Genomic DNA, 13281 nt, shown 5'->3' with positions numbered 1-13281 from the left:
TTCCCTTACACTGGGCCTGTTTTCACCTTTTGTGAACTCATTTAATAGGCCTTGAAGATCGATATAACCCCCTAATCCATTGGTTGAATCATGAAAGTTATGTTTGGAGGCAGAAAAATGACAAGTCATCCAGGTGTGGTGGTTGGCTTGGAGCATTATCTAAAATCAGCAATGCATTGTGTTCAAGGTTATTTTTTGTACAATATTCCTTGACAGCTGGGCAGAAATATCCAGTAAATCACTCTTCAAACACTGCTCTAGTGACCCAGCCCTTTTTGTTTGAGCCCCAAACAACAGGAAGATGAGTGTCTCAGCATGATAAACAAGCAATGGCTTCAGTTTCAGATCTCCTTCAGCATTACCCCCAAGCAGAAGAGTCAGGCAATCATTGGCCGCCTCGAACCTAGGTGCACATTTCTCTTCCTTTGAACTGTATGTTCTCACTGGCATTTGTTTCCCACGTTGGCGGGCCGTTCAAACCCGTCGAAATTCAAGTTTCCGCCTTCAAAATTTTTATTTATTTATTTTTTTTGTGTTCCAATAAAATACGTTAAGAATTAAAAACTCGCGAAATTTGGGAAGCTACTATACGACATTTAACCCTTCAATATGTCTTCAAAGAGACCGTGATGCAGAGAAAGTGGTGCTAGTGCTTCCAACCATAAGCACAAGTCACTATCTATCCAGGAAAAGGGTGAATTTCCATGGTCCGGCACCGGTCAGGTCCTGAGGTTGCCGGACTAGAGAGGTACAACCTGTATTATTATAATTATATTTTTGCCCCCCAGGCCCCGATGTGGGTCAGTGACCTGTGCCCGGGAGGGCTAATCCCCGTAAAAAAAAAAAAAAAAAAAAAAAAATTTGCTCTAGACGTACAATTTTTAGGAATTAACTTAGTCCATTTGAGTAAAGGTTGGCCCTTAGGACAATTGTATCTTTTACTATTTTTCACAATATGTATTTAGGATGGTGTGTGCATGTAAATGAGTAAAAATAAATGAAGAAAGTTACATATATCTACCCGAAAATACAAGATGAAAAACAACCATAACACCTCACAGATTGGCCCAGTAGCCTGGTGGTTACAGTGATGAGTCTAACCCGGCTACAAAGTCATGATTAATCACTATTAAGTACTAATATATCAGTAAACACTAATAATAACAGTAAATCAAGTGAAATATGGCAGGGTTGAGGAGAGTTACAAGAGTAGACGATGCTCAATTAGCGGTCACTCGACTCACTCCCCTTACTCACACCTGTTACCAGGCGTACGATCGAAATGCGTATGGGAGAAATACATATCTTATAATCTAGAGTGTATAAAATATTCCCACAAACAACAATTGACAACTGTTTATGTTTCCCACCTCCTCGGGCACCTGTGTCCAGCGCGACCAACCGGCAACCAGTGTCCACGAGCCTAAAATGTTCCTTGCTCTGTTTTGGAAATGCTTCTTAGATATCTTGGAGTATGAAAAAAAAATTATATAAAACAAACAAAATGAAATTCGAGGTCATACCCATAGCCAAATTCAAGACGGCACCATTGAAGGTCGACGGCGAAGAGATTGAGTACTCTAAAAGAGGCAGGTTGCTCGGCCTCATCATCTCTCGGACGGTCATCATTTCCCACGTGAAGGACAGACGAAAGAAAGCCAAAGTCGCTGCAGCCAAATTAAAACATTTTAAACTGATGCCTGAGAAGATACAAGTCCACCTGTACAAGGCACTGGTGAGGCCTGTGTTGGAGTACCCACACATACTACTCGTCACATTCGGGAAGACCGGACTACAACAACTACAGAGCTTCTAAAACAAGTGTTTGAGGTCAGCCAGTGGCCAAGTGCCACCCTACCAGGAGACAGTGGAAACCATCCACCTGAGAAATAAAACAGAGGCCCCTCAACGTCAGGTTCCATCGCATAGGGAAAAAGGTATGGTACAAGCTCCAGGACGATCCTCACCGCCCAGACCACCTACGCGGGGGAGACAGCAACGGAGGGTGACCCCACACCTGGTGGCCCCGGAGTCTGCCCACATTGCAACAACCCAACCTGTGACCCATCAATGTCCGTCACAATGATCCAGCTTAGATTAAAACTTAGATGAAAAAGATCACATTTAACAAGTCATAATCTATTGAGTCTATAGCATAATACAGTAATAAGATTTTAATAAACATGTAATTGTAAAATCAAACTAGTCATTGCGAACCAAAGTAACCATTGTGCAACCTCATCCTAAATCCTAGGTTAGCTTAGTTAGCCAACAAACTCGGTAAAACAAGGGGTGTCGTTCCCCTCTGTAACTCATTGAACTTCTTTTCCAACCTTTTCCCCCACTACTATCTGTCGTGATTGTTTTATCCTTCATATCTGGCTGTGCCTTGAGCCCCAGCATGCCTTCCATCCTTTCTCCACCAATTAAAAAAAAAAAAAAAAAAATTCAGAATCTTCCGAAATCCAGATTTACCGGGTCCAGATCTTTGAGGGTTCGCTGTACAGTGGTCCCTCGGTTAACGAGCACAATTCGTTCCAGAAGGTTGCTCGTTAACCAAAACCATTGTTTCAATGGGTTTGTGGGTAATTGGTTCCAGCTCACCGAAAATTGCCTAAAGTCAACAAAAAAGGTAGTAAAGTACACTTACTTTGAGGTGTGTATGTAGAAGGCTCCTGGATGATGATTCTGATTTGAATTTGAAGTGGGAGGTGGAGGAGGAGAAGGGAGAAGAGAAGGAAGTGGGAGGTGGAGGAGAAGCATTTTACTGCTTCTTGGAAGGTGAGTCACCTTCCATGAAAATGTCAGGAACCTCTGGACTGACAGATTCTCGAGCAGGAACATCCTCTCACCTTTTTGAAGTGGAAGGCTGAGGGCTAGCATCTTATTCCTGCTGCCTTTTAGTGAAGAAACTGTCAATTTTTGTTTGTGGGGCATCTCTCCTCCTCATCATTAACTGATGTTTGAAGGAGACCACTGTGTCCTCAACATTATACAAAGCAAGTTCTAATTTTTCCACAGTGGTGAACAACATCTTTCAAATCTGAAGTAGACATATGGTCATCACTTTCCCTTTCCTCCTCACCACTGTCAGCCTCTAACATCTCATCCAGTTGCTGCAAGTCTTCAGGAGTAAGTTCCTGCTCATGGGACATCACAAGCTCTTCTACATCATCCTCCTCCACTTCAAGGCCCAATGACTGACCAATGGACACAATCTCCTGGTCCAACTCTGCTTCTTCCTCAAATCCCTCAAAATCATGGACTGCTGATGGTCACAGTGCTTTTCATGCAGAATTGAGAGATCTAGTGGAGACTTCTTGCCATGAGGACAATCAATTTTACAGCCTCCATGATGTTAAATTGTGTCTTCCAGAACTGTGCCAGTGTTAGTTCAGGATCAGTGGAAGTTGCCTGATGACACCTCCTGAACATTTTCTTCATGTACAGCTTCTTAAAGTTGCTGATGACATTCTGGTCCATTGGCTGTATGATTGATGTAGTGTTGGGAGGCAAAAACACCACTTTGACAAAGTCAAATTGAGACTCCAAAGTTCTGGCAAGTTGAGGGTCATGACCAGGGGCGCTATCCATAAGGAGAAGAGCCTTTAAAGGGAGTTTATTGGTGGTAAGGTAGCTCTTCACAGAAGGGCAAAACACTTCAACAGCCCATTCATTAAAGAGCTGTCTTGTTCCCATGCCTTACAGTTGGACTTCCAATAAACTCCAAGCCGTCCTCTTACCACTTTTTGTTGCTTGAACACCCTGGGGTTCTTAGAGTGGTAGACAAGCATAGGCTTCAGTCGGAAATCCCCTGAAGCATTGGCACCAAGCAATAGAGTGAGACGGTCTTTCATGGGTTTATGCCCAGGTAAAGAGGCTTCATGTCTGGTGATGAATGTTCTTTTGGGCATTTTCTTCCAGAACAGCCCAGTTTCGTCCACATTAAACACTTGCTGTGGAAGATAAATTTCTTCATCCACCAGTTCTTTAAAGTCCACTAAAAATTTTGCTGCTCCTTCCTTATCAGCACTGGCAGCCTCACCATGCCTAACAACACTGAAAATGTCACTTCTTTTCTTAAATTTTTCGAACCAGCCTTTGCTGGCCCTAAACTCTTCAAAGTCTGTGCCTGAAGAACCAGGTTGATCTGTCTTAAAATGTTCGTAAATCTCCCTGGCTCTTTCAGAAATAAATTCGGTCGAAACTGAATCACCTTTCATTTGCTTTTCCCTAATCCAAATGAAAAGTAACATCTCTGTTTCTGCTATTAGGGATCTACCTTTAAGCACTCTGGTAGATTTGTCTCTCACTTTCACTTCCTTGAATTTGTCTTTCTGTGAAAGAATTGTCGACACACTTGATGTCGACATGCCATATTCTTTGCTAAGCACATTTGTTCTAATGCCTTCTTCATGTTTCTTAATAATTTCCTGTTTAACCCGGATTGAAATCGCTTTTCTTGATTTCTTGGGACCCATGCTGGATTCAAAAACAATTTCGACATGTGATATTTTAAGTTTAATTGCTGTAAATAAAGAATATTTTCTTTAAATCAACACTGCACTTTCCTATATATCATCAATATGTAAAATAAATTTCAAAATGACCAATAATTTCACTAAAAACGGAAAAAATCGTTTATGAAGAGAGTCTGAAGCAAGATGTTACCTCCACTGAAAAGACACAGAGACTGACGCCTGTTTGGTGTGTTGGGTGGCTGTTTGGCGTGCTAAAAACTAGTTTCCCTGTACAGTCGACCCTCGTTAAAACGGACTAATAGGGGGGGAAGGGTGTCCGTTTTAGCCGATTGTCCGAATTAACCGATTTAGGGGTTAATATTGCATAATATTGCATTATACAGCTATGTGTATGTTTATTTGAATGCCCCGTCATAGGAGTCCGTTTTCTCTCATCTCAGGACGCCCGAGTCCTCCGTTTTCTCTTAATCTTGGAGTGCAGTGCACCAGAGACTTCGTTATTCCTTAGTAATGACACAGAATTTGATATTGCAACTGGGGTTGCAATTGTTGAGGCAACTTAGGTATGTCTGATTACACTTGGAATATTCAAGATCCATTGTGAGTGATGTTTAAAGCTTCAACTGTCTTTATGTTTGGTAAAACTTGTCAAGTCTGTCAGTCTGAGTGGCATGTGTGAGGCCTTGTGTTTGTACAACCGCTAAATATATAAATATATAATGTTATGGTAATTATCAGAAACACACATAGGCATGACTAGGTTTATTACAAAGTGATGAAAATTATATAATCAATACTGTACAGTGGGTAGTCCACAAAACATGTAGCCATGTCTCTTTATTTGAGTGCCCCGTCATAGGAGTCCGTTTTCTCTTACTTCAGGACGCCTGAGTTGTCCGTTTTCTCTTAATCTTAGAGTGCAGTGCACCAGAGACTTCGTTATTCCTTAGTAGTGATACAGAATTTGAAATTGCAACCCCAATTGCAACTGGGACAATCCCAGAACCAGAAATTTGATACGGACAGTTCAGATTTCGTCCGATTTATCTGAAATCCGGATTAAAGGGGTCCGAATTAACGAGGGTTGACTGTACTTCAATTATGTTAAATCATTGTTAAAATGACTAAAAAATTTAATATTAGACTTTTAAAATTATTGAATAGTACAAACTTCTTGATATTTACTAAAATAAGGTTTAGTCCTTGATAGAGGAAGCGGGATCCTAGTGCTGTCACAAGGTACCCCTGTACAATAACACCAGAAGCATCTGGCAAGTGTGACAAGTATAAATATTATAAAGGGGCTTACTAAAGCCTAAGGAAGGAAGGAAGGAAGGAAGGATATTCCTTTAACACATTGTCAATATTATTTACATAGTATCTGGCCAGCATGGGGAGGATCATCGTGTCTCCATCAGGGGGTCGTGGAGTGGTGGTCCAGCAGGCGTCACAGAAGCGTTGTGTGTGTGGGGACATCTTAGGAGGTAGTGGATAAGGGTGCGGCTGTCGGGTCTTCTGCATAATGCACAAGAGTGTTGCTCAGGGGATGCGGGGATACCAATCTCCCAAGCAAAGTCATACCCAATGATGATACAGGCAGCAATCACGTCCATTTTCCGCGACCCTTTCCCATAGATTTATGCCATTTGCCTCTTTCTACCCAGCAGTAATTGGGGACCTGGATGTTAATCGATTTGCGGATCATGTTCCAGGGTAATGGTTAGCCAGTGCAGTTGGCGAGTTGTCCGGACTTCTCGGACTATTCCTTGACACTGGGTCATGCAACTCGTTAACTTAGGGTGTGGTTGTTGTGTTGGCGACAGCTTCTACACCTTAAACAAATTCACCCCTAGGTGGCCCTTGGGCCGTCCATCCTCATTACCTGAGGGGCAACCATTATTATCATTACCATCACTTGCTCTCTTGCTCATGTTAAATAGGGACTCAAAAGTGCTGTAAGAAACCTGAGAAAGTTTTTCTCCTGTTCCTGTATGAAAACAAAAGGACTGCCAAGCTCTGACTCTTGTGTACTGGTGATGCACATTACCACTCATTAGCCCAGCAGTTTCCCTTGCCCGGCAGCTTCTTTGCTCAAGGCGCTCTTCTGTTTTTTTTACAGTATTTTTTTTATATATATATCGGGATTTAGTTATTATTTATATGAAAATAATATTTTATTTTATGATTATTATATTTTCGTCGTAAATACGAATAAAATAATGATGTAAATTAAATTGGGTCCTAAATTAACCAGGGTCTTAAATGTGAATAGTCGTTGGTCAAACTGTAGTTATCGGAGGCTTTACTGTATTTATGGACAAAATATATTAAAATTATTCTTTCTTCAATAATCAGGGATTTTAATAACATACTTTTAGCATTAATGAAGGATTAATATTAATATTTCATTATTAGAATTATATTTTGAATACGGTATACAATACAGGTGCTCCCCGACTTACGACGGGGTTAGGGACCCAAATCCAGGTAGTAAGTCCGACATAGATAAAAAAATAAAATAAATAAAATAAAATAAATTGTTTATTTATTTTTCAAAAAAAAATAAAAAATCTACAATGAAATACAATACAGTAAAAGTAATAAATAAAGAGGAATGGATACAGTGTGACTGAGCACTTACCTTTAATGTAGTCAGCTGAATGCACATGGGGCCCCCATAATTTTCTAATTATACATGGAGACTACATTAACTGGAAGAAGCAGAGGAGGAGAAAGGGCTGGGTGCGTCATCAGTGTCGCTTTCTTCAGACAGGTTTATGGACTGGAAACTTGCTGGTTGAAGGTATTGGATCATCTTGAGGGAGTGAAGAGGCAGCACTGGTGGGGCGTGAGGAGACAGCACTGGGGGACTTCTTGAAATAGATGTCCAATTTAGACTGCACAGTTTGCTTTTTGTTTTCATTATAAATTTCTCTGTAGCAAGCAAGTGTATCTTGGATCATTCTGTCAACTTTGGCATAACGCTCATAATTTTGATCCATGCCATCAAACATTTGCATTCCTTAATTAATTGTAGAAAATGCCTCTGCCATTTGTTTCTCTGAAATCATTTTGGGGGTGCAGGTGGTTCTTCTACATTTTGTCTCTCTTCTTCCTCTGCAATTTTCTGTGCATCTAGTTCAATAAGATCCTCGTTACTGAGCTCTTCTGCTACACTTTCAACCAACTGTTCAACATCTTCATTATCAATTTCTAACTGAAGCTGTTTACCTAACACCACTATCTTGTTACTAATATCCGAAATAACTTCATTTTCATTAAATCCTCTAAAACTGTGCACATATCTTTTCAGGATTTTCTTCCATATTCCATTCATGCACTGTTTTGTAACCTGATCCCATGCTGCACTAATGTTCTTTATATATGACAAAATGTTGTACTCCTTCCAAAACTCTCTGAGCGTTTTCTCACCTTCAGTAGCAGCAACAGCCTGAGCGAAGGTCGTACGTAAATAATACGCTTTAAAGGCAGCAATATCACCTTGATCCATGGGTTGGATGACAGAGGTAGTGTTAGGTGGAATGTACACTACCTTAAACATCAGGGTGCATGTCGTCCAGGTGTGGTGGGTGTCCAGGAGCATTATCCAAAATCAGAAAAATCTTGAATGGAATCCGTTGTTGCAGACAATACTCCTTGGCTCATGGAATGAAACAAGTTATGAACCAATCCTCAAACAGTACCAGGGTCATCCAGGCTTTCTTATTACTGCGATAAAACACTGGCAGTGTGTGCTTGCTGACATGTTTTAAAGTCCTGGGGTTCTCTGAATGATAGATCATGAAAGGTTTTACCTTCAAACCAGCAACATTCCCCCCCAACAGAAGTGTAATTCGGTCCTTGAATGCCTTGTATCCCGGCATTGTTTTCGCCTCTTTGTGGATGTATGTCCGTTCTGGCATGCGCTTCCACAATAATCCAGTCTCATCCACATAGAATATTTGCTCAGGCAAATAATTCCCTTCCACATTCACTTCATCTAACTCCTCATCAAAAGCTTCGGCAGCACCAACATCGGCACTAGCTGCCTCTCCACTCACCTTAACATTGTGTAGACTGTAGCATTTTTTAAATCTATCAAACCATCCATGACTTCCTGTAAAGGTTTGATCACATTCATCTCCTGCCTGCTCCTTCAGGCTTTGGAACAGGCTTCTTGCTTTAGCCTGTAAGGTTAGAAGGCTTAAGGGTACACATTTCTGTATCTGGTCTTCTGTCCATATCACCAATAATTTTTCCATATCGTGAATAGGACCTTGTCTTCTCTTTGATATTATAGTTCCCTTTATAGGTGTTGTTCCTTTCACTACTTCACAAATACATTCCTTGTCCTTCAGAATAGTGGATATAGTCGAGTGTGAGAAACCTAGGTCGCGTGAGATTGTTGCTACTGTTTTACCATTCTCATGCTGTGTTATTATCTTCATTTTCATCTCAAAAGTAATTGACTGTCTCCTTTTCTTTGGAGCACTCTCACTTGTACGCTTTCCAGTCATTATAAAGTCAATTAAATACGATAATAACTTAAGTTCACAGCGCGATCAGTATAGGATACGATAGCCAAACACCAACTAAGCGCAACACTGAGTGGAAGCTGTACCCACGCGGTGACCCGAGCCAGCCACGCTCTTGCCCGGACCGAAACGTTTCGGTATAAAAAATGCGCTCATCATTTGAAAATATTTTTGGTCACGACTGCGGCGGTCGTATGTCCCGACAGTCGTAAGGTCAGAGCAGGTCGTAAGTACCGATGGACGTAAGTTGCTGCAGTCGTAAGTCGAGGACTACCTGTAGTAAGTAATAGAACCCATTCCTATTTGGAAATACAGTATCTAATATTTTGATCCCCCCATAAGTTAGAAATAAAAAGATTCTACTGTATACCTGTCTCATTTAGTACTATAGTCTTTATTGTTAAGTGTTCACAAATTTCCCTGATATACATCATGCTTGAATGCTTGTGGAGATTTCTTTTGCAAATTAAATTTTAAATGAGTTTTATGGTGAAACTGCTACAAAAAAGAGAAAACCATTTATATTTATTTTATGTAAAGCACTTGTGCTGGCAGTAGCACTGAAACAAATAGGTTTGGAATTAGCCCTTTGCTTTGGTATGTAGCTGTAACCTCAGAACCACAGTCTTGTGAAATGCTGAAAACTTATTTTTAAAATTGTTCACTACCTCTTGTGTAAGTGAGTGTCATTATGCTATATTATAGATTTCATGATAATTTTGTTATTTTCTACTTCTTTGTCAACAGATATGTAACAACTGCAGTGAGGCTGGGGCGACGGTGGCCTGTCTAGGAAAAGGGTGCTCTCTCATGGTGCACGTACCTTGTGCCACCCAACTCCAGTGGACCCTGGATCATTACACCTTCAGGTCTCTCTGCCCTAAGCATACTGTGAGTAGCTACAAGACTTAAGTGAGAGTGTTCCAGCCTGCTGTGACTAGTGCTTGTTAGGGAGTATTGCCTGTACAGTATTCAGTAGCCAGGAGAAATACAAAGAAATTCAATAACCATTTTCCCTATGTTCCTATGCAATGTGGCATGGCTTCAGGAAACTCTTGAACTGTCATCTGGTCTCCCTCTCACACTGACTTTGTTCCATATTCACTTGGAGCTTGGCTGGCCTGATTATGGTGGTTATTATTATTAATGGAAATGTCTTCCGTTTAGATATATTATTTTGTGTTGATATTACAAGCCCTACAGTACAGTACAGTTCATTACATCTGAACTAGTTCGTGATAAGTGTCTTTAGTTGGGATTTGATATTTTTTTGTTATATTCAGATACTGTGGAATGCTTTACTAATGATCCTTGAAGTATGTTAATTTCCTGTTATTTATTAAAGACCATAAAATATCATTAGAAATATAGGAATATGTCTCATTTCATATTCTACATGCATGAGTTCTCAAGTGGCAGTATTGTGAGCCATGAAGACTGTTGAAGTTAATGGCACTTATACAGTATTCTCATTGAGATGATGGTAATGCATTTCTTGGGTGCTTCTATTAAAGTAAGACTAATGTCAGTCAGCATTTACAAATCGGATTTATGTTGCATGTCTGTTTCTATTTATTTAACTATTGTGGCATATTGTCATGACTGCAAATGGATTATATTCCCAGTTGTGTTATATGTGAGGAATTAGAAAGTAAACTTACTCTTTGTTGAATGTGACATGTTTGACAGTGTATAATACTTCAGCCTTCAAAATATAAGCTTCTTAAATATTTCTTCTTTTATCTGCACACTGGAGTATCCCGGTTACCCCCTAGTTTTGATTATATCTGTTTCTCCCTAATCATTGTTTCTCAGACTTCTCTCTTAGACAAACATTTTGCATTTATCTTTCCAAGCCTTGGGGGGAGTAACAGTGTGGCAAAAAACAAAGAGCAAATGTCATTTATTCATTCATTTATTCTTAATGCTATATGTTCAGCTATGATATGGGGACCCTTCCACAGCAAGGTCCCAGAAACAGTTTATCTACCCTGGTCACTTAATATATTTGAGTATCACCAACATCCTCTGTGTGTCCATATTTCTTTCTCCTTTGACACAGTTGTATACTGTATTATATAAAACACACACACACACACACATTGACTCTTATTAATTTTGAATTTTTATATTATTCAAGTTTTGCATCATTTAAACACATAAGCAAATACGTACCAGTGTACTGGTTGACAATCCCTTATCCGAAGTCCTTGGGGGCAGATGTGTTCCGAATTTCGTAATTTTTCGGATTTCATAATGGTCAAGTTATATATATATATATATATATATATATATATATATATATATATATATATATATATATATATATATATATATATATATATATATATATATATATATATATATATTTTTTTTTTTTTTTTTTTTTTTATTATACAGGATTAGCCCACCTGGGCACAGGTCACCGACCCACATTGGAGCCTGAGGAGCAAATATATAAGAACAATTCATAGGTCTAGATGGTGTTTCTCACTTTTGATCTTTTTTTTTGTTATTATTATTATTATTATTATTATTATTATTATTATTATTATTATTGCTATTATTATTTTATTATTTTATTTTTGTTTATAGTTTTATTTACTATGAATAATAATTATTATTATTATTATTATTATTATTATTATTATTGTTATTATTATTATTGTTGTTATTGTTGTTGTTGTTGTTGTTGTTGTTGTCGTTGTTGTTGTTAAGTTGTTGTTGCTGTTGTTGTCGGTCAGTCGCCGTGCTTGCCGTTGTTATAATAATTTTGCCCTCCAGGTCTGGCATGTGGGTCATGACCCATGCCCGAGTGGCCAATCCTGTATAATAAAAAAAAAAAAAATATATATATATATATATATATATATATATATATATATATATATATATATATATATATATATATATATATATATATATATATATATATATATATATATATATATATATATATATATATATATATATATATATATATATATATATATATATATATATATATATATATATATATATATATATATATATATATATATATATATATATATATATATATATATATATATATATATATATATATATATATATATATATATATATATATATATATATATATATATATATATATATATATATATATATATATATATATATATATATATATATATATATATATATATATATATATATATATATATATATATATATATATATATATATATATATATATATATATATATATATATATATATATATATATATATATATATATATATATATATATATATATTCAACCCTCACTTTACGCAGTCCCACATTCCGCGTTTCCACGTTTACGCGGTGCCCTGCCAGAACCCAGGATGCTCACATTCCGCGGTGGGTGTACCCCTTTACACGGTGAAGTATAATTTTTTTTTAATTTAGCTCATAAAATTCATACAAATTATCCGGCCAGAATATAATTTACATTGCTGGAATTCTTACAATTTGATGATCATTTTGAATATAAACATCATAGATTTTGCATTAGACATACAAATTTTAGATATAATGTTTACTCTTGAGTAAATATGTTATCTTTTATGCAAAATATATGATATTTATATTCAAAATATTCCTGGTCTTACAAGGAATCCAGCAATGTCAATTATATTATCCTAACTTTAGTTTGAGGTATTATTTATTACTATACCTGGTTTTCTCCCCAAAATTTCTCAGAGGGAAGAGCCAGCAGTGTAGTGTGAGAAGAGGGGGAGGGAGTCGTGTCCATTATTTGAATGGACATTAACTTGGCGACTGTATTTCTCTATTTCTCTTAAGTATTAATTGTGTGCATGTACCATCATAAAATTAAGATGTTATTTTTACTAGAACATAGTTATGTGTCGTCAAAAAGTGGAGTTTGGGGATCGGCCTGGACTCCATTTCAATTAATCCCCTATGTTATGTTATTCACTTTACGCGTTTCTCGCTTTCCGCGGTACCCTCCGGGTTACATTAACCGCGTAAAGTGAGGGTTAACTGTATAGAGACTTGCTAGTGGGCTCTTGTAATATATAGAGACTTGCTAGTGGGCTCTTGTAATATATAGAGACCTGCTAGTGGGCTCTTGTAATATATAGAGACCTGCTAGGGGGCTCTTGTAATATATAGAGACCTGCTAGGGGGCTCTTGTAATATATAGAGACTTGCTAGGGGGCTCTTGTAATATATAGAGACCTGCTAGTGGGCTCTTGTAATATATAGAGACTTGCTAGGGG

At 37.9% G+C, this 13281-nt stretch overlaps 1 protein-coding gene across 1 annotated transcript in view; it reads left to right on the top strand.

Moving 5' to 3' along the window:
- LOC121879956 (uncharacterized protein CG5098-like) overlaps positions 1-13281 on the top strand; it is a 58596-nt gene that overhangs the window by 32910 nt on the left and 12405 nt on the right. The window contains exon 5 of the mRNA XM_042386802.1: positions 9764-9907. Within this exon, the coding sequence (XP_042242736.1) occupies positions 9764-9907 (144 nt within the window). The remainder of the gene's footprint in view (positions 1-9763; positions 9908-13281) is intronic.

Source organism: Homarus americanus, unplaced genomic scaffold, assembly GCF_018991925.1.
Source record: "Homarus americanus isolate GMGI-L3 unplaced genomic scaffold, GMGI_Hamer_2.0 scaffold29478, whole genome shotgun sequence".
Taxonomy (NCBI): Eukaryota; Metazoa; Arthropoda; class Malacostraca; order Decapoda; family Nephropidae; genus Homarus; species Homarus americanus.
Note: the sequence above shows the minus strand (reverse complement) of the source record. Positions and strands in the feature narration are given on the sequence as shown.